This window comes from Gopherus flavomarginatus, chromosome 11, assembly GCF_025201925.1.
Source record: "Gopherus flavomarginatus isolate rGopFla2 chromosome 11, rGopFla2.mat.asm, whole genome shotgun sequence".
Lineage (NCBI taxonomy): Eukaryota > Metazoa > Chordata > Testudines > Testudinidae > Gopherus > Gopherus flavomarginatus.
Window position 1 is genome coordinate 49254915 of NC_066627.1, and position 25975 is coordinate 49280889.

The 25975-nt window shown below is 46.0% G+C and overlaps 1 protein-coding gene across 13 annotated transcripts in view; it reads right to left on the reverse strand.

The window, feature by feature from the left end:
• Window positions 1-25975, reverse strand: part of RTEL1 (regulator of telomere elongation helicase 1) — a 114020-nt gene that overhangs the window by 19514 nt on the left and 68531 nt on the right. For 12 of the 13 annotated variants that reach the window (XR_007768558.1, XR_007768559.1, XM_050918253.1 and 9 more), the window contains 3 exons: window positions 22712-22866; window positions 11851-11946; window positions 4560-4770 (listed from right to left, as the gene is read on the reverse strand). Coding sequence is in view for 11 of the 13 variants with exons in the window: in XM_050918253.1 (XP_050774210.1) it covers window positions 4560-4770; window positions 11851-11946; window positions 22712-22866 (462 nt within the window). In the remaining 2 variants the exon portion in view is untranslated. The remainder of the gene's footprint in view (window positions 1-4559; window positions 4771-11850; window positions 11947-22711; window positions 22867-25975) is intronic. The other variant, XM_050918255.1, reaches the window with a different exon arrangement.

Here is a 25975-nt window from a genome sequence, read left to right on the forward strand (position 1 = left end):
GTGTCCCACAATGCCCCACTTCAGTCAGTGTAAGCCAGGGGTTGGCAACCTCTGGCATGCGGCTCGCCATGTTAAGCATCCTGGCGGGCCGGGCCAGTTTGTTCACCTGCTGCGTCAGCAGGTTCGGCCAATCGTGGCTCCCACTGGCCACGGTCCGCCGTCCCAGACCAAGGGACATGCTGGCTGCAGTTTCCCACCACCCCGTTGGCCTGGGATGGCGAACCGCGGCCAGTGGGAGCCGCAGTCCGCCGAACCTGCCAACACGGCAGGTAAACAAACTGGCCCGGCCTGCCAGGGTGCTTACCCTGGCAAGCCATGTGCCAGAGGTTGCCGACACCTGGTGTAAGCTCCACTGCTGACAGAAGGAGCAAGTATAGACATGAACCATCGTTTTAATAACAGCTGTGGCTGTACGTCGACTTAAGTTGACTTAATTTTATAGAGTGTACAAGCCCTAAGGCAGAGAGAGGGGTTAAGTCACATGTCCATGATCACACAAGTCATCAGCAGACCGGGGAATAAAACCCAGATTTCCAACTCATAGTCCTGTGCCCTCCATTGCCTCCCCGACTAATAATGATGTTAGAAAAGTAAAAGAGCACAGGTTGGAGACTCCCTTAATTCAGTCATTTGTTCTCCTATTTCTAATTTAAAAAACAGTAAAGTGTGGGGGACATGAATGAACTATTAGTTAGGAAATCAAAAGATGAAAAACCTGAGATTTACTGTAACACTAACTCATAAACTTTAAGGTCAGAAGGGACCATTATGATCATCTGGTCTGACCTCCTGCACAATGCAGGCCACAGAATCTCACCCACCCGCTCCTGTAACAAACCCCTAACCTATGTCTGAGTTACTGAAGTACTCAAATCGTGGTTTAAAGACTTTAAGGTGCAGAGAATTCCCCAGCAAGTGACCCGTGCCCTAAGCTGTAGAGGAAGGCGATAAACTCCCAGGGCCTCTGCCAATCTGCCCTGGAGGAAAATTCCTTCCCGACCCCAAATATAGCAATCAGTTAAACTCTGAGCATGTGGGCAAGATTCACCAGCCAGACAACAAGGAAAGAATTCTTTGTAGTAACTCAGATCCCACCCCATCTAACATGCCATCACAGACCACTGGGAATATTTACCTGCTAATAATCAAAGATCAATTGCCAAATTAATTGCCAAAATTAGGCTAGCCCATCATACAATCCCCTACATAAACTTATCAAGCTTAGTCTTGAAGCCAGATATGTCTTTTGTCCCCACTTCTCCCCTTGGAAGGCTGTTCCAGAACTTCACTCCTCTAATGGTTAGAAACCTTCATCTAATTTCAAGTCTAAACTTCCTAGTGTCCAGTTTATATCCATTTGTTCTTTGTCCACACTGGTACTAAGCTTAAATAATTCCTCCCCTCCTGATATTTATCCCTCTGATATATTTATGAAGAGCAATCATATCGCCCCTCAGCCTTCTTTTGGTTAGGCTAAACAAGCCAAGCTCTTTGAGTCTCCGTTCATAAGACAGGTTTTCCATTCCTCAGATCAACCTAGTAGCCCTTCTCTGTACCTCTTCCAGTTTGAATTCATCCTTCTTAAACATGGGAGACCAGAACTGCACACAATATTCCAGTTGAGGTCTCACCAGTGCCTTGTATAACGGTACTAACAACTCCTTATCTTTACTGGAAATACCTCGCCTGATGCATCCTAAAACCACATTAACTTTTTCAACGGCCATATCACATTGGCGGCTCATAGTCATCCTGTGATCAACCAATACTCCGAGGTCCTTCTCCTCCTCTTTTACTTCCAACTGATGCGCCTCCAATTTATAACCAAAATTTTTGTTATTAATCCCTAAATGCATGACCTCGCACTTTTCACTATTAAATTTCATCCTATTACTATTTCTACAGTTTACAAGGTCATCCAGATCTTCCTGTATGATATCCCTGTCCTCCTCTGCGTTAGCAATACCTCCTAGCTTTGTGTCATTCGCAAACTTTATTAGCACATTCCCACTTTTTGTGCCAAGGTCAGTAATAAAAAGATTAAATAAGATTGGTCCCAAAACCGATCCCTGAGGAACTCCACTAGTAACCTCCTTCCAGCTTGACAGTCCATCTTTCAGTACAATCCATTGTAGTCTCACCTTTAACCAGTTCCATATCCACCTTTCAACTTTCATATTGATCCCCATCTTTTCCAATTTAACTAATAATTCCCCATGTGGAACCGTATCAAATGCCTTACTGAAAGCTAGGTAAATTAGATGCGTTTTCTTTGTCTAAAAAATCAGTTACCTTCTCAAAGAAGGAGATCAGGTTGGTTTGGCATGATCTACCTTTTGTAAAACCATGTTGTATTTTGTCCCAATTACCACTGACCTCAATGTCCTTTACTACTTTCTCTTTCAAAATTTTTTCCAAGACCTTGCATACTACAGATGTCAAACTAACAGGCCTATAGTTACTCAGAACACATTTTTTCCCTTTCTTAAAAATAGGAACTATGTTAGCAATTCTCCAGTCGTTTGGTACAACCCAAGTTTACTGATTCATTAAATGGGCTTGCAATTTCATGTGCCAGTTCCTTTAACATTCTTGGATGAAGATTATCTGGGCCCTTCGATTTTGTCCCACTAAGCTGTTCGAGTTTGGCTTCTACCTTGGATGTGGTAATATCTACCTCCATATCCTCATTCCCATTTGTCATCCTACCATTATCCCTAAGCTCCTCTTTAGCCTCATTAAAGACTCAGGCAAAGTATTTGTTTAGATATTGGGCCATTCCTAGATTATCCTTAACCTCCACTCCATCCTCAGTGTTTAGTGGTCCCACTTCTTCTTTCTTTGTTTTCTTCTTATTTATATGGCTATAGAACCTTTTACTATTGGTTTTAATTCCCTTTGCAAGGTCCAACTCTGCATGGCTTTTGGCCTTTCTCACTTTATCCCTACATGTTCTGATCTCAATAAGGTAGCTTTCCTTCCTGATCCTTCCCATCTTCCATTTCTTGTAGGCTTTCTGCTTTTTCATAATCTCCTCTCTGAGATGCTTGCTCATCCAGCTTGGTCTACAACTCCTGCCTATTAATTTTTTCCCCTTTCTTGGGATGCAGGCTTCTGATAGTTTCTGCAACTTTGACTTGAAGTAATTCCAGGCCTCCTCCGCCTTTAGATCCACAAGTTCTTCAGTCCAATCCACTTCCCTAACTACTCCTATTGTGTTAGAAAAGGTTATTGCCATTTGGAGAAAAATGAGTGTAAGTAACAGCAAATGTCAGAATCAGCTGATAAGTGTTTTGGATTTAAAAAAAATATTTTGTCCAAAGGAAAAGAACCACAAAAACAAAACTCCCTAGAGCATATGAGGAAGATATGAACATTGTCAACTCAGAAATGTAAAGCACTGGAATTTTAAAAAAATCCCCAGAAGACCTCTCTTGCGTCTTCCCAGAGCAGATTCTGCCTCTTACCATCATCTCAGACACACATTCCTTCTAAACCACTAACAATTGCTTTCAATTGACCTAAACTAGTAACTGCTCTTATCCACAGCAACAGCTAAGAAATCAAAGTTTCAAATGCTTAAAAATTTATTGATAACAACTCTCATTTTTAGACATTAATAACAATCCAGGGCACGTTCTAGAACAATACAACATAATTTCTCCTGGGCTGCCAGGACTCATGGGCCTTCAGCCTTGTGCTATGCTGCAGGTGTGTTATGATGCTATTATAATGTTTGACATATCAACATGGGGCACTGCATATTAAAACCAAATGCCAGGACAGGACTGATAGGTATTCAGGAGTGAGCCATGCTGGTCAGCTCACCAGCCTTCCTTTCCAGCCCCCTTTTCACAGCAGCTGCCCATATCATTTACCCACTACGCAACCAGTCAGTCCCCTCTCATTCCTATTTTAAAAGCTCATAAATAAGATCAGTAAAAAAACATGGAAATTCCAAAACAAAAAACTTCAGCGTAGAATGAAGGTAGCTCAGGTCCACTTCCTATCAACACAATCATCAAAAATAAAGAAAATAATCTGTCAAACCAAAATTACTATCCATGCTAACCTCACAGTGACACGCTTTACGCACCCCAATCACCACCTTTACCCAAAAAGACAGAATCTCCACAGCTCTAAAGTAATGTCACTTTCAGTTCTAACATCAAACCACCCCAATGCACATAATCAATTTCTCACAATCACAGTGTCTTAATTCCACCCTATATCTGGATTAAGATAATATTTCCTATCAATATTACAGTCTATTCATGTATTAGTTGTGCATGAAAAGCATAAATTCTCTAACAATGTAAACTGTTTATTTTATTTCATGTAACCATAAGGCCTGTTTTAATATAAAAGCTTACTTGTAATGGCTAGGTTGATTAATGTTTGCACAGTGCTTTGAAAATGTAAAGCTCTATATAAATGGGAAGGATTATTAAGGAATTTTTCTGCATTCTACTTGACACAGAAGTGCTTGCTTTGTTTGAGACAAGATCCCAAGGAAAAAAGCTGTGTCCCATAGGATACATTCAGGGAGACCACCATACCTCGCAGCAGGATATGCTTTTTCTGGTCCTCCACGAAAAGAGAGCTCATTTGCGATAACATGGCTTGGAAGTCATCGGTCCTCTTGTATTGCTGCAGAGCCTTTGAGAAGAGATCATAGTGTAGCTGGCTCAGGGCTTGCTTCACTGTTGCAATGAACAATGTGGCCCTGGTCTTCTTTGGCTCAGCAGGGTCTGCTACTTTGTCAGCTTGCTGCAAAAAGGCCACCAAGGTTTTTCGGTAAATGGGATGCATTGGAGAGATTAATTGAAATGGGAATAAGTAAGCCCAGGAACTTTGTTTCAATATATAGCACCTCAGCTAGCTGCAGAACAGCCACCATCAATCAATAAAGACGACATGAGTTAACTACACAGCACAGAACATAATGCAATGCTTATTAGCGACTAACATCCTGTTAACTCCTTTATAAATAATGGCAGTTGCTCAGAAATGTGCATTACCAATGCACCATCTCTTGATAAACAAGTTTCAGTGCTGCCAGAGGGAACACAAACCCAATTGTGTCCGGCTGCTGGAAATTCACAGCTCCCTGGAAGAATTTAGCCATCCTCTGTGTATGTACAGCATGGGTTCCGTGAAACAGATGGCGTTTAGCTCATGGTTACTTTAGGATGCTGACAAACACACATGCACAGTGGCAAGCAAGGCAATGAGATGAATCTAGCATTGTAAAATTTATTTCCTCAATCACGAAAAGGAGGGAATCTGAAAAATGCCCAGAACCAGCCAGCTAAAAACAGTTATTTTGGAAGATGAAGTTCTCCCAAAGGCCCCTCACTGAATACTGAGATGATTCTTCACTGCCTGTGTCCCAGTGCTTCTCCACCAGATGGAATATTATTGCTGGTAGGGTTTAATGCAGGGATGAGCAAACTATGGCCTGCAAGCCGAATCCGATGCCCTCCTCCAGCGCTCCAGCCACGAAGCAGGGTCAGGGGCCGCTCCACACGGCTCCCAGAAGCAGCAGCATGGCCCCCCTCAGGCTCCTACATGTAGGGGAAGCCAGGGCACTCTGCTCTGCACACTGCCCACACTCCAAGCACTGCCGCCACAGCTCCCACTGGCCAGGAACTGTATCCAATGAGAATTGCAGAGGCAGTGCCTGCGGATGGGGCGGTCCCCAGAGCCACCTGGCCGTGCCTCCCCGTAGGAGCCAGAGAAGGGATATGCTGCTGCTTCCAGGAGCCACTTGAGGTAAGCGCTGCCTGGAGCCTGCCCCTGCTCCCCAACCCCCTGCCTCAGCCCTGATCCTCCTCCCCCATCTCCAAACCCCTCGATCCCAGCCTGGAGCACCTTCCCGCACCTCATCCCCAGTCTGACCTCAGAGGTTGCACCCCCAGCCAGAGCCTGCACCCCTTCCCGCATCCCAACCCTGATCCCCCTCCCACCCTCCCAACTCCTTGGTCCCAGCCTAAACCCTCTTCTAAACCCCAAACAACTCATCCCCACACCTACCCCAGAGCCCACACTGCTAGCTGGCGCCCCAACTTTCCCCCCGGGAGCCCTCTTCAACACCCTGAACTCATTTCTGGCCCCACCCCGGAGCCCTCACCCCCAACCAGAGCCCTCACCCCCCCACACACTCCAACCCCAATTTTGTGAGCATTCATGGCCCACCATACAATCTCCATTCTCAGGTGTGGCCCACAGGCCAAAAAGCTTGCCCACCCCTGGTTTAATGCTTAGCCACTGTAACTCCAGAATGGAAGTAGGAATTTCAGGAGATAGGCTTGTACAGTGCAACACAGTAGGGATTTTCCTAAGGATATAACTTATATTTCTGTTGTTACTCCCCTAGTTACTCTATGATAGCAGCTGTGTTAATTGGGTCTGAATCATAGTGTGCTCACAAATCAGAACAGAATGCCTGTGGTATATTTTAAAACACCCCTTCCTCATAAGCCTTTCCCCCTGGGTATATCCTTTAGGGCAACAAAGGGTGACTCCTTGGGGAATTCCAATACTTGTGTGTGCAACAATTTCCCAGACTCTTATTATATATGCTCCTAAGACACTCATCCCTGTAACATCTGGGGTCATTCACATAAACTTAGATGTTCACCTGTTCCCTCCCTCAAGGAAGAGGAACAAATTCTTATCCCCTTTCTCATGGATTACTACTGCCTGCTTTAGAGGAACTGAACTCTGGGTGGATTGCTTTCTAGGGCAGGCAGGTCCATTGCACAACTCTGTTCTTAGGAGAAGGCCTGCCAAAAGAGATGAGTCTTGAATCACCCTGAGGGCTACAAGACTGATTCAGCATGATCTAGGTGCCAGTGAATTCCACTGCTGAGGGCCCTGCTCCCTTTCCTGTCTAAGCCTGGATTTTGCCAGGTTCAGCATCCCTGAGCACAACTGCCATGGTGGGATGTGGAGCGACAGGTGGTCATTTCAACAGCTAGTTCCTAATCCATTTCAGGCTTTGAAGATAAACATCAGTATCCTGAAACAGCTCCAGAAGCATATGCAGTCTGCGTGTAGTGCTCATATCAGTTTGTCCTACTTTGCAGGCAGACAGCCAGCTGCATGATGAACCTACCATTGTTTGAGTCATCTTCACAGTGCACTGGAAGAGCTTAGCCCTGAGGTGATAAAAGCATGGCTCACTGTGGCTAAGTCTACATCTATGAAGTTAGCATGTAATCTTTCTGCCAGTCACAGCTGGTCATGGCTGCTATCTGAGCCTCCATGAGCAGCGCAAAAGAACTGTGAGGTTGCACGCCATCTTGTAATGGGAGAGAAGATGTTCTCTACTAAATGGGCATAAGCAGTTCCAGGAAGAGCCTCAAAATACTTCACTCTTTCTACTGACATTAATTACCTCAGCCTATCCTCAAATGAGCCCAGTACTGTCTATACTGGATAAGGAGACAAAGCTAGGTGTCAGCAATATATCAATGGCACTGCAGTACCATCAACCTTAATTCAGCCCCTGCCGTGAATATGTATTATAATGCAGTCTTTAATTACGTGATGGCTGCCTCATTCACCACACACCTTTCAAATGTCTGCACAAATGAGGCAGAGGTCCTATAGACAACAGTCAACTTCTCTACAGAACCATGATACATTCCCAGAGCATTGTCAATCCCCGTGCACAAAATGAGGTAGGAATCCTGTGGAAAAAATAGTATGTGGTCATGTAATTAAAGAATATATAATATAAAGCATCTACGCAAGAGGGTCTAATTCAGATTTCACAAGCAACCTCAATGCAGGCATTCCCTACCAACTGATTGCTTGACTTTGAAACCTTTATGTAATTTCCTGTTTTTTTAACTTAAAAATTGAAAAAACAAAACCAAAAATTCCACCATATGGAACCATACTGACTCACACATGAGTCAACAGCAGGGTTAGGATCTTTAGACCCATAGCACAGTCCTCTACCACTCAAGCTAATTGAAATAACTAGTAGCAGTAGAAGGCTAATATCTTTCATGTGGACATGCCTCTGGAGGGGAAGGAGACATACTTTGGCAGTGAGTTTCACAGCTAGATGCCAGACAGCAAAGGAATGATGAATCTCAGGAATAATGGGCTCTCAGTTCCAGGTCTGGTAGGGGATTGTGCTATAGAGATAAGAAACCTTTCTGCCCCGGTCCCCTCAGCCTTTCCTTGTCCTCCTCTTCTCCTATTTCCCCTTCCCCAGCAACTGCCTCTGTACTTCGATGCTATTTCCCCTCCTGCAGGTCCTGGATGTCGACAACCTTGCTCCCATACTTCCTCACGCACTCAGTTCCTGTTCTTTCCATCCTGTTCCCCTCTCTCCCTTCTTCCTCATCTGCTCTTATCATTCCTCACTCTGGCTCCTGCCTTTCTCCTCATCTCTCCTGGGCCTCCCGCTCCAATTCCCTTCCACCCAGGCTCCTGCCCTTGTCCCCTAGCTCTGCATCTCTTCCCACTTGTCCCTTTGTTCTTCACTACTCTGCATCCAAGTCAGGCTGTTTCTGCTGGGGTACCAGTAGGGAAAGCAACACTGAGAACAAAAGAAAGACATCTTAGTTCTGATGCTTTGCAGCAAAAGAGTCCCTGCTAGGAGCAGCTGTAGGGAAAGTCCTGCTCAGTCCCTGTTGCCCTGTGCTAGATTTGCTCTGTGGGGATGGTAGATGCACCATCTGGTCAGCACACAGAATCTGTGAGGAGCTGGAACCATTTTAATATGGCAAAATATAGACGTGGACCTCTGGGAACAAAGAATGTACATCATATTTACAGGATGGGGGACACTATCATGGGAAACAGTGACTAAAAAAAAGATTTGGGGGGTCGTGGTGGCTTATTAGCTGAACATGAGCTTTCAGCATGATGCAGTGGCCAAAAAGGCTAATGTGATCCTTAGATACACAAACAGGGGTAGAAGTTATTTCACCTCTCTATTTGGCACTGGTGTGACTGCTGCTGGAATCCTGTGTCCAGTTCTGGTGCCCACAATTCAGGAATGATGTCCCTGGCCTGTTTGCCAGAAATTGGGAATGGCTGAGAGGGGATGGATCACTTGATGACTATGTGTTCTGTTCATTCCCTCTGAAGCACCAGGCATTGACCACTGTTGGAAAACAGGATACTGTGGTAGATGGACCATTGATCTGATCCAGTATGGCTGTTCTTATGATGTTGATAAATTGGAAAGGGTTTAAAGAAGAGCCATGAGAATGATTAAAGGATTAGAAAACATACCTATCATGATAAACTTTATTTATCTTAACAAAGAAAAGGTTATGGGATAACTTGATTATAAGTCTATAGACCTATAAGTACCTACATGGGGAACAAATAGGGCTGTTAAGCGATTAAAAAAATTAATCACGATTATTCGCATGATTAATTGTGCTTTTCAACAATAATAGAATACGATTTATTTATATATTTTTGGAAGTTTTCTACATTTTCAAATATACTGATTTCAATTACAACAGAATACGAAGTGCACAGTGCTCAATTTATATTTATTTTTGATTACAAACGTTTGCACCGTAAAAAACAAAAGATATAGTATTTTTCAATTCACTTAATAAAAATACTGTAGTGCAATTGCTTTACCATGCAAGCTGAACTTACAAATGTAGAATTATGTACAAAAAATAACTGCATTTAAAATTAAAACAATGTAAAACTTTAGAGCCTACAAGTTCACTCGGTCATACTTCAGCCAATTGCTCAGACAAACAAGTTTGGTTACAATTTGCAGGAGATAATGCTGTCCGCTTTTTGTTTATAATGTCACCTGAAAGTGAGAAGAGGCGTTCACATAGCACTGTTGCAGCCAGCATTGCAAGATATTTACGTGCCAGATGCGCTAAAGATTCATATGTCCCTTTCATGATTCAACCACCATTCCAGCGGACATGCATCCATGCTGATGACGGGTTCTGCTTGATAACGATCTAAAGCAAAGCAGACCCACATGTGTTCATTTTCATCATCTAACTCAAATGCACCAGCAGAAAGTTGATTTTCTTTTTTGGTGGTTCGGGTTCTGTAGTTTCCACATCTGAGTGTTGCACTTTTAAGACTTCTGAAAGCATGCGCCACATCTCATCCCTCTCAGATTTTGGACAGCCCTTCAGATTCTTAAACCTTGGGTCGAGTGCTGTAGTTATTTTTTGAAATCTCACATTGGTACCTTCTTTGCATTTTGTCAAATCTGCTGTGAAAGTGTTCTTAAAATGAACACGCGCTGGGCCATCAGCTGAGACTGCTATAACATGAATTATATGGCAGAATGCAAGTAAAACAGAACAGGAGACATACAATTCTCCTCCAAAGATTTCAGTCACAAATGTAATAAATGCATTATTTTTTTAATGAGCATCATCAGCATAGAAGCATGTCCTCTGGAAGGGTGGCCAAAGCATGAAGGGGCATATGAATACTTAACAGATCTGGCACGTAAATACCTTGCAATGCTGGCTACAAAAGTGCCATGTGAACACCTGTTCTCACTTTCAGGTGACACTGTAAATAAGAAGCAGGCAGCAGTATTTCTCATATATGTAAGCAAACCTGTTTGTCTTAGTGATTGGCTGAACAAGAAGTAGGACTGGGTGAACTTGTAGGCTCTAAAGGTTTACATTGTTTTGTTCTTGAATGAAGTTATGTAACAAAAAAAAATTTTTACATTTGTAAGTTACACTTTCACGATAAAGGGATTGCTCTACAGTACCTGTATGAGGTGAACTGGAAAATACTATTTCTTTTGTTTATCATTTTTATAGTGCAAATATTTGTAATAAAAAATAATATAAAGTGAGCACTGTACACTTTGTATTCTGTGTTGTAATTAAAATCAAGATATTTGAATATGTAGAAAAACATCAAAAAATATTTAATAAATTTCAGTTGGTATTCTATTAACAGTGTGATTAATTGCAATTAATTTTTTAAAATAATCACGAGTTAACTGCGAGTAAAAGACAGCCCTAGGAACAAATATTTAATAATGGGCTCTTCAAATTTAGCAGAAAGAGGTATAACACGATCCAGTGGTTAGAAGCTGAAGTTAGACAAATTCAGACAGGAAATAAGGCATACATTTTTATCTGTGAGAATAATTAGCTATGGGAACAATTTACCAGGGGTCGTGGTGGATTCTCCATCACTCACTACTTTTAAATCAAGATTGGATATTTTTCTAAACCATCTGCTCTAGGAATTATATGGTGAAATTCTACAGCCCGTGCTATACAGGAAATCAGATTAGATGATCACAATGGTCCTTATTGGCCTTAGAATCTATGAGCATGCTCAATGCAGACAGAATCTTCAGAAATTTTAGCTGACAAACAAACAAACCTCTACTGAACTTGTAGAAACTCCTATTTTTCAGATGCTTATAACTTGTCCAAATTTGGACATATTTTCATAGGGATGGAAAAGGCACATCTCTAACACTAGGGTGACATCCCTGCCAAATTTCAAGTCCCTGCTGCAAAGCCTGAAGGTGCTAGAACTTTTTTCTTCAGTAGTTGTAGGATTTTGTTTTTTCAACATGGGCAAAACAATTTATTTTCCCCTAATTTAATTTTTGGATATGGGTGGACCACTGTAGCTGAAAATTCTCCCTAAAATTCAGTCTGAGTCACACACTCATCATGGAAATTTTCTGATTTAAGTTTGGCCAAGATGTAAGGAATTGGAAACAGGGTCTGTACTGGAAACTGTAGGGTAACTTTAACTACAGTGTGCTACATGCACCTCCTATAAAATACGTAAGCTATCCAGTGCAATCTTTTTATCTCAGATAAACTGTTCAATACAAACACATACCAGATTGTTGACTATTTTTATTTTCTTTCTTCCTCCTTTCTGCTCATCTGTTAACCTCTTCTCATACTGAAGGGAGAGTGTTGATAAACGTTTTGCCTGTAAAGACAGCATTAAAAGGCTTTAGTTTATTTTGTTTCCTTCCCTTCCCTTCTTGTCATTTTCTGTAATAAAGAAAGTTAAACCCCCACAGTGACATCACTCCAAGGAGATAAAGCAAATCATGACAAACTGTGTCAATGAAGCACATGAATTTGGGTTTCTGGAAAGGCACTCGCCTACTGGATGATTCAGAAGACAGTGAATGAAGCAGAGGAACAAAGAAATAAGATATGGGGCAGTTCAGAGAGGAAGAACACATTCATTTGAATGTGTGGAATGGTCTTAACTAGAAAATGATGTTGGCATTACAGTGGGTGAGTGAGGCAGAGGCCACTCTTTTGTTCCTTACTACTTCCTCCAGAGATCCTCATATCAAAGAGCTATAGAAATTAGAGATAAACCTAACCTGTGGAGATTTCTCTCCATCAGGCAATCTTATTTTTAATTTTGAAATGACCATCGTATGCAAAACTAATTCAAAATATTCCCTGTATAGACATCTTTAACAATGCAGAGAGAGAACTGGACAACTGGCTGACAAAGCATTGCAAAAGTTCACATCAAGAGAAACTGTGTTCCTTCCTTAGCTTCTTTCCCTCCCAAGGACTATTCTGTGACCACAAAGGTTATGAGGGCAAATCTGGCCTTAAGAGAACTGGGTTTTAAGGAATACCAGCAAGTCATGCCTTAATCCAGGCTATGAAGAGTCTTCATCCAGTTGTATTTCCAGCATTTCATAAAGTAGACCGCAGAGTACAAGGTCATGAATCTGCTGTGATGAAAACTAAGCATATGTAATTCTCAATATACTGATCCTTTTCAACATTTTGAATTTATTTTATTTATTCAGAAGACAATAGTTTATTATAAACTGAACCTTGAGGCAGCTGGTTGAAAATTCAAATAAGGCTTTTTTTTTTACATTTCTTTTTTTAAATCAAAGATTGATTTAAATGTTAACAAATAGGATTCTGATTCCCTCCCCGACCCTGAGTTCCCTCCTTTCAATAGATATATCAGACAAGGTCACTGCCTAGCATGTTAAAAGTAAAAACCTAATGCAGTCATGCAGAAGCTTTACCGTTCAAAGTCAATCAGAACAGCACTAGGTGACACAATGGTAAAAACACTGATGGCAGCTCTACCCTAGAGCTCTCATCATTGCTAGCAGAGGGTGAGCTGCACTAGTTAAGTTTTCCTTAAAATTGTGACTACACAAGGTCCCAGAGGAGAACGGATGTGCTGGGGAAGTGTGGAGAGGGGTACAATATTTTAATTGCAACAGACACTCCCTTAGTAGTATAAGCAGGGCCAAAGATAATGAAAACGCCCATCTGAGCAACACTGATGAAGCAGTGGGAGATCCCAAATTTTTAGGTCTCCACATTCCTTTTGAGAAAGCAGATATATCAAGCGACTTATTTTCTCTCTTCTTGCCCATGGAAAAAAAGACTGTTACTCACCTTTGTAACTGTTGTTCTTCGAGATATGTTGCTCATATCCATTCCAGTTAGGTGTGCACGCGCCGCGTGCACATTCGGAAGATTTTTACCCTAGCAACACTCGGTGGGTTGGCTGGGTCGCCCCCTAGTGGTGCTGCCATGGCACCGGATATATACCCCTGCCGACCCAACGGCCCTTCAGTTCCTTCTTGCTGGCTACTCCGACAGAGGGGAAGGAGGGCGGGTTTGGAATGGATATGAGCAACACATCTCGAAGAACAACAGTTACAAAGGTGAGTAACCGTCTTTTCTTCTTCGAGTGCTTGCTCATATTGATTCCAATTAGGTGACTCCCAAGCCTTACCTAGGCGGCGGGGTCGGAGTGAGATGTCGCAGAATGTAGAACTGCTGATCCAAATGACGCGTCATCTCTGGACTGTTGAACCAGAGCGTAATGTGAGGCAAAGTTGTGGACCGAGGACCAGGTAGCTGTGCAACATATCTCCTGGATGGGTAAATGAGCCAGGAAGGTGGCAGATGAAGCCTGAGCCCTGGTAGAATGTGCGGTGAGGTGGCTCAAGGGAACATGAGCCAAGTCATAACAGGTACGGATGCACGACGTCACCCAAGATGAGATCCTCTGGGAGGAGACAGGTAGGCCCTTCATTCGGTCTGCCACCGCGATGAAGAGTTGGGGCGTTTTAGGAAAGGGTTTTGTCCACTTGATATAAAATGCGAGCACTCTATGGATGTCTAGGGAGTGCAACTGTTGTTCCCGTCGTGATGAGTGTGGCTTCGGGAAGAAGATCGGAAGGAAGATATTCTGGTTGATATGAAAGGCTGATACCATTTTAGGGAGGAAAGCCGGGTGCGGTCGCAACTGCACATTATCCTTGGGAAACACAGTATACGATGGGTCCACCGTGAGAGCCCTAAGCTCGGAGACTCGTCTGGCCAATGTAATGGCTACGAGGAAAGCTGTCTTCCAGGACAGGTATAGTAGTGAGCAGGTTGCTAACGGCTTGAAAGGGGCAGACATAAGTCTGGTTAGAACCAGGTTGAGGTCCCAGGTTGGGGTGGGATGGCGTACTTGGGGGTATAGGCGGTCCAAGCCCTTGAGGAACCTAGAAACCATAGGGTGCGAGAACATGGAGTGGCCACTTTCCCCTGGGTGGAAGGTAGAGATGGCCGCCAAGTGCACCCTCAGTGATGATACCGCTAGGCCCTGTTGTTTGAGAGACCAGAGGTAGTCCAAGATGGTGGAGATTGAGACCTCGGTGGGAGTAACATTATGCGTTTCGCACCAGCCGGAGAAACGCTTCCACTTGGCCAGATACATTGACCGAGTGGAATGTTTCCTGCTACCCAGGAGTACTTGTTGTACTGAGGCAGAGCAACGTAACTCGGACTGGCTTAACCATGCAGCAGCCATGCTGTGAGGTGAACGGACTACAGGTCTGGGTGGTGAAGTCTGCCGTGGTCCTGAGTTATGAGGTCTGGGCAAAGAGGCAGGCTGCAAGAGTCACGGTGCCTGGAGCAGTGCCGGGAGCTGGATCGGTGCCGAGAGTACCAGGCTGGCAAACGGGACGCTGATCGGTGCTGCGAGTGCGACTGGTACTGAGAAGGGGATCGGTGCCGGGACTGCGATCGGCGTTGGGACCAGGATCGGCGACGGGACCAAGAACGCCGGCGGGATCGCGATTGTGAGCGGTGCCGCTCTGCAGTGCTGACAAAGGGTGGTCTCATCAAGGCTGTATTGCCTACAGATTGTATGACCTGCACTGGCGGTGCTGGGGGTTGAGGCAGGGCAGACTCTGTCACCGCAATCAGTTCCCTCGCCGTGGAAAATGTCTCCGGTGTGGAGGGAATAGTGAGCTCAACCACGGCTCTCGCCAGGGAGTTTTCAGGTACCAGACTCGACGGCCCTTGCGGGACTGGAATCGACGGTGTCAATGTTGTCGGTGCTGCAGCAGGTGTAGGTGCCAGGCGGTCCGATCTAGCCGGGTGCTCTGGCTGCGGTGCAGGTGGCACGGAAGCAGCGGGAGTCTTACGTCTCTTCACCCGCGAGGAGGGAGAACGGTGCCGAGCAGACACCGGCACCAGCGATGGTCGGTGCCGAGAGGCCTTAGCAGTACCGGTGCGATCCGGTGCCAAAGAAGCGCTTCTGCCAGTGGATTGTCCAGCGCTCGGTGCCGAGGGTGGAGGAGTAAGAGCTGCCTCCATAAGGAGCTGTTTGAGACGAAAGTCCCGCTCCTGTTTTGTCCTCAGCTTGAAGGCCTTGCAGATCCAGCACTTATCGGCGAGTTGGGATTCCCCGAGTCACTTAAGGCAGGAGTTGTGGGGATCTCCTGTTGGCATCGGCTTGTGACAGGCCGAGCACGGTTTGAAACCCGGTGAACCGGGCATAGGCCCCAGGTGCGGGGAAGGGGCTAATCCCCGAACCCCTCTTAACTATATACACTAACAATGTTATAAAAACGAATAAGAATTAACTGCAACTATAGAAATTTCAACTATATAAACAAGACTAATGAGAGAATTACGAGTAGCTAGGGAAGTGGAGATCAGCTAAGCCACGTTTCACTGTTCCAATGACCAACATGGGCGGTAAGAAGGAACTGAAGGGCTGTTGGGTCGGCAGGGATATATATCCGGTGCCATGGCGGCGGCACTCTAGGGGGCGACCCAGTCGACCCACCGAGTGTTGCTAGGGTAAAAATATTCCAATGAATGTGCACGCGGCGTGCGCACACTTAATTGGAATCGATATGAGCAAGCACTTGAAGAAGGTTAACTTATTGAGAACATGGCAGACAGTGCATTTTCGGATGGTGACTGAAAAACGGTTACTCACCTTTTGCAACTGTTGTTCTTCAAGATGTGTTGTTCATGTCCATTCTATTGTAGAGGTGCATACGCCCACATGCGTGGTCATCGGAGATTTTTGTTCCTTGAGTGCTGCCTGAGCCCCAGTCGAGTGAACCGTCATGACTGCAGGCGTGGGTACCTTAGTCAGCTAATAGCAGTGGTGGATGCAGGCCATGATCCCGGACAAGCTTCTCTGAGTGGACACTGGATGACCTTTCATCCTATCCGCCACGAACAGCTGTGTCAACTTACAGAATGGCTTTGTTCTATCTATGTAGAAAGCCAGCACCCTTCTTACGTCCAGGGTGTGTAGGCCCCACTCTTCACCTGATGCATGAAGCTTAGGACAAAGGACTGGTAGATATATATCCTGGCCAGTATGAAACTGGGTCATGACCTCAGGCAAAAATGCCGGGTGCAGGTGCAGCTGAAGAAGTAGAAGTCCTTGAATACAACCATATAGGGAGGTTCTGAAGTGAGCATCCTGATCTCCGATACCCTATAGGCTGACAAAAAAAAGAAACCTTCCAAGAGAAGAGTAGGAGAGAGCAGGAGCCAAGGGTTCGAAGGGGGGAACCATGAGCCGGGACAGCACAAGATTCAGGTCCCACAGTGGGACCAGCTCCCGGACGTGGTGGTAGAAGCACTCCAGCCCTTTCAAGAACCGCACCATCATAGGGTTGGCAAAGAGGGACCTGACCTGAACCGGCGGATGTAATGCCAAGATGGCCGCCAGGTGGACCTTGATAAAAGAGAGGAACAACCTTTGAAGCTTAAGATGCAGCAAGTAGTCCAGGACATCCTGCAGCGAAGCCTGCTTGGCCCGAAGGCACCATTCCAAGGCCCATTACTCAAACCTTTTCCATTTTGCCAGGTAGGTTGCCCTGGTCAAGGATTTCCTGCTGTTGAGAAAAACTTGCTGAACATGGGCCAAACAAGCTTTTTCATCCACGCTCAGCCACACAACAGCCAAGCTGCGCCGCCAGGTTCGGATGCAGCAAGTTGCCGTGGTTCTGTGACAGTTGCTCTGGTCAAAGAAGCAGCGGAAGAGGGGCAGCTACCAAAAGATCCAACAGCATGCCAAACCAACCCTGACGGGGCCAGGAGGATAACTCTCACCCTGTCCAGCTTGACTTTCACTAGGACCCCGTTGACCGGTGGTACCAGTGGAATGGCATATGTGAAACCCCTTGCTCAAGGAATGAGGAAGGTGTCCTAAAGGGAACCTCTGTCCAAACCCCGGATGGAGCAGAACTGGTGGCATTTCCTGTTCTGCCTCGGTGCAAACAGGTCCACCTGGGGAGTTCTCTACCTTTGGAAAATTACATGGACCATCTACAGATGGAGGGACGAGAAGGTCCTGCTGAGGCGACCTGTTAGGATGTTCTTGGAGCCGGGTAGATGGGTGGTGATCAGATGAATGGCATGCTGCACACAGAAGTTCCAAAGGCTGAGCACTTCCTGACAAAGGGCTGAGGGTCTGGCTCCATCTGCCTGTTGATGTAATACATTGTGGCGGTATTGTCTGTGAGGACCTGCACAAACTTGCCCTTTAGGTGGGGCAAGAACACATGACGGGCCAGGTGAACCGCTCTGAATTCCCTGATGTTGATATGAAGGGCTGGATTGTCTAATAGCCAACAGCCCTGGGTGCTGAGTTCGCCCAGGTGGGCTTCCCAGGTCAGATTTGAGGTGTCAGAGACTAGAGTCAGTGACAGGGATGGCAATGCAAAGGGGACTCCCTGCAGCACCAACTTGGGGTTCAGTCACCAATTCAGGGACAAAAGGGCATGGCTCATTACCTAAACCATTCGGTCCAGGGAGTGTTTGCTGGGAGTATAGACTGAGGCTAGTCACACCTACAGAGGCCCGTAGATGAAGTTGAGCATGGCCGACCACGTATGTGCATGTGGCCATGTGTCCCATCAGACTCAGGTAAGTGTGGGATGCAGTGAGAGGATGGTTTCTTAAATGGCCGATAAGGTCCTCCCTGGCCCAAAACCACGCTTCCGGAAGGAAGCCCTCGGCCAGTGTTGTGTCAAGAACAGCTCCAATGAACTCTATGCATTGGACTGGTGTTAACATGGACTTTTCTGTGTTTATCAACAGGCCCAGGTCATGGCAGGTGGAGTACATTAGGTCGAGGCTTCTCTGTACCTGGTCTGGAGACCTGCCTTTGATGAGCCAGTCATCAAGGTATGGAAACAGGTGCCCCCCGACTCCTGAAGTAAGCGGCCACCAGCGCCGTGCACTTCGTGAACACCCTCAGGGCCGAAGAGAGGCCAGAGGTTAGTGCCGTGAACTGATATGATGCCCTCCTACTACAAAATGGAGGAAATGCCTGTACCCCAGGAATATAGTAATAAGCATCTTTCAAGTTGAGAGCAGTGTACCAGTCTCCTAGATCCAGGGAAGGGACGATGGAGGCCAGGGAGACCAGGTGAAACTTCAACTTCTTGAGAGACTTGTTGAGGCGGCGCAGGTCCAGGATGGGTCTGAGGCCCCCTTTCGCTTTCGGGATTAGAAAGTACCAGGAGTAGAACCCCTTTCCTTTCACATTCCAAGGAGCCTCGTCCACGGCCCCCAGATGCAGAGGGATGCAGAAGGCTGGCGACCTCCTGAACGAGGAGTTGCTCGTCAGAAGGGTCCCTGAAGAGGGACAAGAAAGGGGAAGGAGGAATTGCAGGGTATAGACCAAAGCTATTATGTGAAGGACTCAACAGCCTGAAGTAACCCGCAACCAGGCTGAGAGGTAGGGAACAAGAGGGTTGAGGAAAAGCAGCAGCAGATGCAAGGAATTGGCTGGGGCGTGGCTCTCGATTGCACCATCAAAATGGGCGCTTCTGCCCTGCTGAATGTTTAACTTGGCTAAGCTGCACAGGTGAGCTGGAGGCAGAAGGGCAGCAACGACCAAATGTAGTGTCCTTGTCCCTTCTCCTGACAGGTCCAGAATGAGATTGCCACGACCTTGGTGATGGGGACAGCCAGAATGGCTTACATGCAGACTGTGGCATGTGGATGCCCAGTGAACAGAGGGTGGCTTTGGTGTCCTTCATCCCATGCAGCCTCGCATCAATTTGATCAGAAAAGAGACCATTCCCATTAAAAGGAAGGTCCTGAATGGAGGTCTGCATCTCCTGGGAGAGCCCAGTGGTTTGAAGCCAGGAGCTGTGCCTCATCACCACCACGGATGCCACCACCCCGGCCGCCAAGTCCGCAGCATCCCACATAATCTGCAGGGCACAGAGGGCCGCTGAGGTGCCCTCCTGCACCAGGGTGATGAATTCCTGGGCCCAATCTCCTTAAATTTATCAAGAGTGTCCCAAAAATTGAAGTTATAATAGCCCAGGTGGGCCTGGTGGTTTGCCACCCGAAACTGTAGACTTGCAGTGGAATAACTTTTTTTTTTCCCAAACAAGCCCAGCCACTTGGCCTCCTTATTTTTTGGGGTAGAGAACTGGAGTGCCCCTGCTTCTCCTTCTCATTGGCCACCTGTGAGCCGTGGGGAGGGCGAGTATAAAGATATTAAAAACTTTTGGCTGGGACAAAGTACTTTCTCTCAGCTTGTTTTGAGGTGGGAGGGCTGGAGGAAGACGTCTGCCAAATGGCAACTTTGAGGACCCCCTTCACGCACAGGTAGTGCAATACAGGTAGGGGTCAAGGCCGACATGACACTGAATAGAGTCTCCTCCTGTTCAGCCATCTCCTCCATTTGTAGGCCCAGATTGTCGACCACCTGCTGGAATAAGGCATGGTGGCCGACAACTCTCAAGACTTGGCCACTGCGTGTGCCTCCAGTACCGGGCCTGGTAGCCGCTGTTCCATGACAGCAGCCAACGAATGGACCAAAGGAGGCATCGCAATGACTGGGACCCCACAGGCATTCCAACCTCGGCACTGAGCAGGCCACTGCGTAGGCTGCCATTGCCCAACTGCTGGCTCAGACGCCCAATCTCGCCATTGAGATCTAGGTGACAGGTTGAGGAGGCCCTCAGTTCCGGAGAAGCCCCCTTCCGGAGACCACGGAGGGGCTGTTGAGGCCTGGATCTGCCTAGAGACCACTGACGCCAGAGACCAGTGCCCTGCCCCAGGGAACTGATACCGACAGCATGGTGAGCGGGTCCGGTGCTGAGGAAATCAGAGGCGCGAAGGAAAATGTTCCCACCGTGTCAGTGACCGGGATAGGCATCAGGACGACAACCTTTGGGACGGCAATCGGAGCCAATAATAGTTGGACCAGCACCTCCTTCTTGGTGAGCTGCATCGAGATGACAGCGACCGTGTCTACAGATCCGGTGACCAACAATAAGTCCCCGCGATCTCAACGATGGCACTGGTGACCAGTGGTATGGAGATGGAGAGTGCACCATTATCTCAAGAGATCAGTGGCACTCCACCGCTCTCTGGTGAGCCCTGTTGGCTGGCTTTCCCTCTTGGGGAGCTTTAGCTGAGACCTGTGCTCCTTTGATGCCTGGGCTCTTGAAGGTATCGGTGCCAGCAGGGGAGTTGGTCTAGTCCCGGTCGCAGGAGTCGGAGGAGGACCCTTCAGCGGGCTGATGGCCCTGACTGGAGAGGGCCAACTGTGGGGGTCTAGGGTAGGCAGCAGCTTGGGGCAGGCTCTTTGCTTACTGCTAACTGGCCCACTTTTGTCAGCGCCAGACAGTCATGCTTCTTAGCCCTCTTCTTTGGAACCAGTGATGCAGAGTGGTGACAAGTGGGACCCAGTGCCAGTGGCGCACTTCACACCAATGCTGAAGTGCTGGGAGACTCATGGTGGGACGGCTCAGACACTGGGAGGACTCCGTAAGTAGGGCTCTGAGCCTGATGTGTCTCCCCTTTTGCGTGCGAGACTGAAAGTTTTTACAAATCCGGCACCTCTCTTTAATGTGCACTTCCCCCAGGCACTTGAGACAGCTACTGTGGGGGTCGCTAACAGGTATAGGCCTGTTGCAGGATTTAGAGGGCTTAAAGCCTGGAGATCGGGGCACGCCCCATCAGTTCCCACTGGGACCTAACTATTAAACACTAACCATAGCAAATAAACAGGTACTTAACACTAAAAATAACTACGCAGAAAGCCTGAAAGGCACAAAGTCCGCGGTAAGAAAACCAAAAGTCCTTGATGAGCAAGGAAAGGTGCTCCGACTGACCACCACGGTTGGTAAGAAGGAATTAAGAGGGCATAGGACTGGCAGCGCCTGATATACCAGTGCATGAGCGCAGCACTCAAGGAGGTGACACAACCGGCCCTATGGATACTGCTAAGGCAGAAATCTCTGATGACCATGCACATTTGCACATCTACAATGGAATCGACATGAGCAAGCACTCACGTAAGAAAATATGTGCATATTCAGCAGGGTACTAATACAATCCAGCCAGCTTGCGTATGATTGCTGAATACTTAGTGTGTCATTCACCAAGATCTTCGTCAGAGTTGTTTTTCATATTTAAATTTAGAAGATAAAAATACTCTCAGGATACGTTGGGTTTAAGAACTGGCCATTGATGTCTTCTCTTTCATAACTGCAGTTCTCATTGCCTAGTGATGCTCAAAGCTGTGCAAGTTTGGGCAGGATAAACACAACTACCATATGGCTTTTTAATTCATCTGATTTAAATAATGCTGTGTTACAGAATGAGAAATAAGGATACAGCCAGTAATGAATCAATTTGGTTCAGGTGAAGAGGTGCTTATCCCCCCAGACTGGCAAATGGCACCCTATATTGAACAGCTCTGTGTACAAGAAATAACCCTGAAAGCAATATTTCCATAAGAGACATCTCAGTGTTAAAGAAAACTGATTAGCAGGAACAGTAAAATTGTTCCTTCATGTAATGGAGTCAGGGGCCATATTGAGACAGGAAACCAGGCTACTCCAACGTAACTCCATCACTAATTGCAAAAAAATCATTTCTGGAACAGCAAGAGGAAACCAGCCTGATCAGAAATGTATTATTTCCCTTAGACCTCCCAGTTAGAGACTATTCTCTCTCTAGAAGAGGCCTAAGGAAAAGCAGTAGCATAGAAGAAGCTTACTAATCCTACTGTGCAATGGCATTGCAGGGCTCCTGTGGCTCAGTGATAAGGCACTTCTATCTGTGCAATGTGGGCTCCGAGACCCACGAAGTTCATTTCCCATTTGAATGCTGCTCTACATGCAGACAAAAATTCAAAGTTTGAGTGAACTACTGGTCCTAAAATTAAATGTTTGGTTGACAACTTATGGGCGCTGGATCCAAGTCCCTTCCAAAAAATACCTTGTAATTCACCACCATTAACAAGAAAGGTCTAGGGATAAGCTTGAGTAATAGCTTCTCTTTGGAGAAGGGCACCCTGCCACCTTCTAGTATGTGACCTACACATTCACATTGGTGCTAATAATGAAGTTATCACTGCTATAGGTGAGACACAGACTACATAGAGCTCTTCTGTACATGATCACCATTACCTTTTCCTCTCCTGGCAAGCGGTCATCTTCTGTCCCTTCACTGCTCTTCTCATTGTGCTCCAATGCATCCAGGAGCCCAATGGGCTGCCTCCTTGATGCGATCAGCTCTTGATCATACTCCACACACAGGCTGGTTGCCCCATCTCCCAGCAGCCCTACAACATTAAGACAGAATGTAAGCAGACCTGTTACTTACCCTGCAGTAACAAGATGTAGGCAGTCAGGGTGGATCCTGCAATAGGTAAGCACATGCCTTACATGCACAAGACACTCTCTCTCTCTCTCTGACAGAGAGAGACTGACCAGTGATGTCCATTGGAGCTGTATATGGGAACTATGCCTCCTCGTGCTCTCATATGAGGGCATAAAACATGGGGGAGCTGCAATTCTCCCTGAGTTCCCTTGCAATTCAAAGCCTGTGTTGCCAAGGAACCTGAAAAGGAGGGATGAAAGGTAGGTCATGGGATCCAAAGGGAATGCCATGGGATTTCAAAGAACCAGAAAAGTTAGTGAGTTGCTCTACATAGTTGCCTTGCAGAACTCAGACTAGCATATTTCTCAAGCAGGCAGATGCTGCTGCCCATGCTCAGGTGAAATGTGCCTTGATGTTCAGTTGCTTGCTTGAGGACAGGGAGAATGTATGGCCCCAGTGTTGGCGAGGAGCATAACTCTTTTAGAGCTGATGCTGACGTATAAGCCACTTTCAGTACTGGAGTCTGTGCCAATGGATAGCACCACTGACAATGGGCCTAGTTCAGCCCGAGCCTCAGCCCACAAGGACAGGATTGACACCAATGGTACAGCCACCACTGCCAGGAGAATCTGATCTCTCTCTTCATCCCTCGATACTGTGAGGGGCTTGGAGGGCTTGTGCCTGTCTGTGTGAGAGGACTTTAAACTTCTGCTCCAGTACTCAAAGTGGCCACTTCCAATGCTCAACATCAGTGTCTGAGATATAGGTGCCAGTTTTGTCATCAAAGCAGAGGTCAACTTTGGTGCTGGTGTCGACGTCGGTGATGGGCCTTTTCTCGATGGCGTACTCTCCATGGTAGTCTTTGTCACCTGTCTGCTTGATGGGGTGCTAAATTATGCTAGTTTGTTCAGTAGGAAGATTCTGGAGCTTGTTGCCTCTGGATCTGAAGTCTGGGCCCAGAAAGTGGAGTTTCAACCTCACATCTCATGATTTGTGAGGTGTCCAGGCTAAGCACACTGAGCACCTGCTCAGAACATGAGATTCTCCCAAGCAGAAAATGACATTTACTGTGCCTGTCCTTAAGGGGAATTAGTCCATTGCAGGATGGACAGGGTTAGAAGCCTGCAGATTTTGAATCCACCGCTACAGAAACACTGTACAGTGGGGCTGAGGTGGCAGTAGGGGAGGGTTGGACAGGACATCTGTAAGGGATGTCTGAGAAGAGATGTTTGGTTCTAACATAGTAATCAGTCCACAGTGGTTGAAACTGAAGATGAGAAGTGGTTTTGAAGATTTTCAGAAGAACCAGAAGTAACTTTGCCTGACTTAAGAACTAGTGGGTCAGACACTCACTGGTTTCCATCTCACGGCCATGGGTGGTAAGAGGGAAGTGAAGCAGCGCGGCAGTCACCCTGCCCTTTATGCCCTTCTATGGAATATGAGGCAGCTCAGTGGGACCCCTGTGCAGCTCTGACAGACACTGCTGGTCAAAACATATCTGGTCCCTACAGTGGGATCAACACTGACACATACTCCAAGAAGAAATTTACATACTTCCTCCTTGTCTTACGTGTCTGGCGACATGCCAATGTTTCCAATAACTCTGATGGATTCTGCAGGATGTCCTACCAAACATCCTTGCTAAGCCTCATGTAGCAACCCAGTAGTGTGTGCTGGTTTCTCTCATCCTTTGTCTCTCTTGCAGCGGAACTGCACTGAACAGCTGAGTCAACAAAAGTCAGTTCAGCTGATTTTTTCCAACTTGGCAACTTGTGTGTAATTCTGATTTCTGTATTTAAAGGCTGGACTGGGGAAAACATGACTAAAATCAGATTTAAACTCAAAACAGCTTACACCGAGTTATCTTCAGAAATCTTACTGCCACTCTTAATACCAAAGTTATTTGTGTTTAAACACTGTGGGTCTCTGAATCGCACTCAGAGCCCAATTCCTGCAGTGAAGTCCGAGTAATTCACTTTTGACATGGCACAAGGCTAATATCAACACACACTTTCTGTGGTGTTACAGACGCCTTTTTTTTTTTTTTTTTTTACTTGTTAAAGTGAGACTATTAGCCATGTATACTACTATACTAGACAATCACTTCACTGAGCTTACGAAGTGCTTGTCATTACATGTACCAAACTGACATCTTATTGCCATTTATTCAAGCTGCCTGTCCATGAAACATATTCTCATCCTTTAGGGCCTAGTTGTGTCTGTCTGTAGATACTTTAACCCTACAGTTCCAGGTTCTGGCAACATCAATTTGATGCTTCTAAAAAGGCATTCTCCCCCCACACAAAAAAATCACCTATTCCTCTTTAGCTTGTGAGCCTACCTACCTTTGTGTGTCAGTTACTAAGCAGAGTAGCAAAATATTGTTACTTCTGGCAAAACAATCTGAGTAACAATCAGACAAAGTTGTATGGAGAGTTGTTGTAGCCATGCTGGTCCCAGTATATATTAGAAAAACAAGGTTGGTGAGGTAATATCTTTTACTGGACCAACTTCTGCTGGTGAGAGAGACAAGCTTTTGAGGTTATACAGCTCTGAAGAAAAGCTCTCTGTAATCTCCAAAGGCGCTCTCTCTCTCTCTCCAATAGAAGTTGGTCCAATAAAAGCTCTCTGTAATCTCCAAAGGCTCTCTCTCTCTCTCTCCAATAGAAGTTGGTCCAATAAAAGATATTACCTCCCCCATCTTGTCTTTCTAATCAGAAAGTATCAGTAAAGCAAGAATAATTTCTAAGAACACATATTGAGCAATGAAACACTGTCAAATTCAGGAACAGTGAGAAGTCCACAACAGAACAGTCTGTTCTAGTTTCTTTGGCATGAATTTTTTTTTACCTTTGACATCAGTTAAGCTCAATTTTTTAGGCCATTGGTTCACTTGATGTCAATGCCTTCGTTTTGTTTTCTAAGCTGTAACAATGTACAGGAGACTATTATTGAACAGAATGGGTGATGGGGTATGTAGCCAACAGCATTAAGCATCTTTATTAGGAGGATTTCAAATACTCTACAAAGGTGAATGAGAATCATTACCCCCATTTTGTAGATAGAAAAAT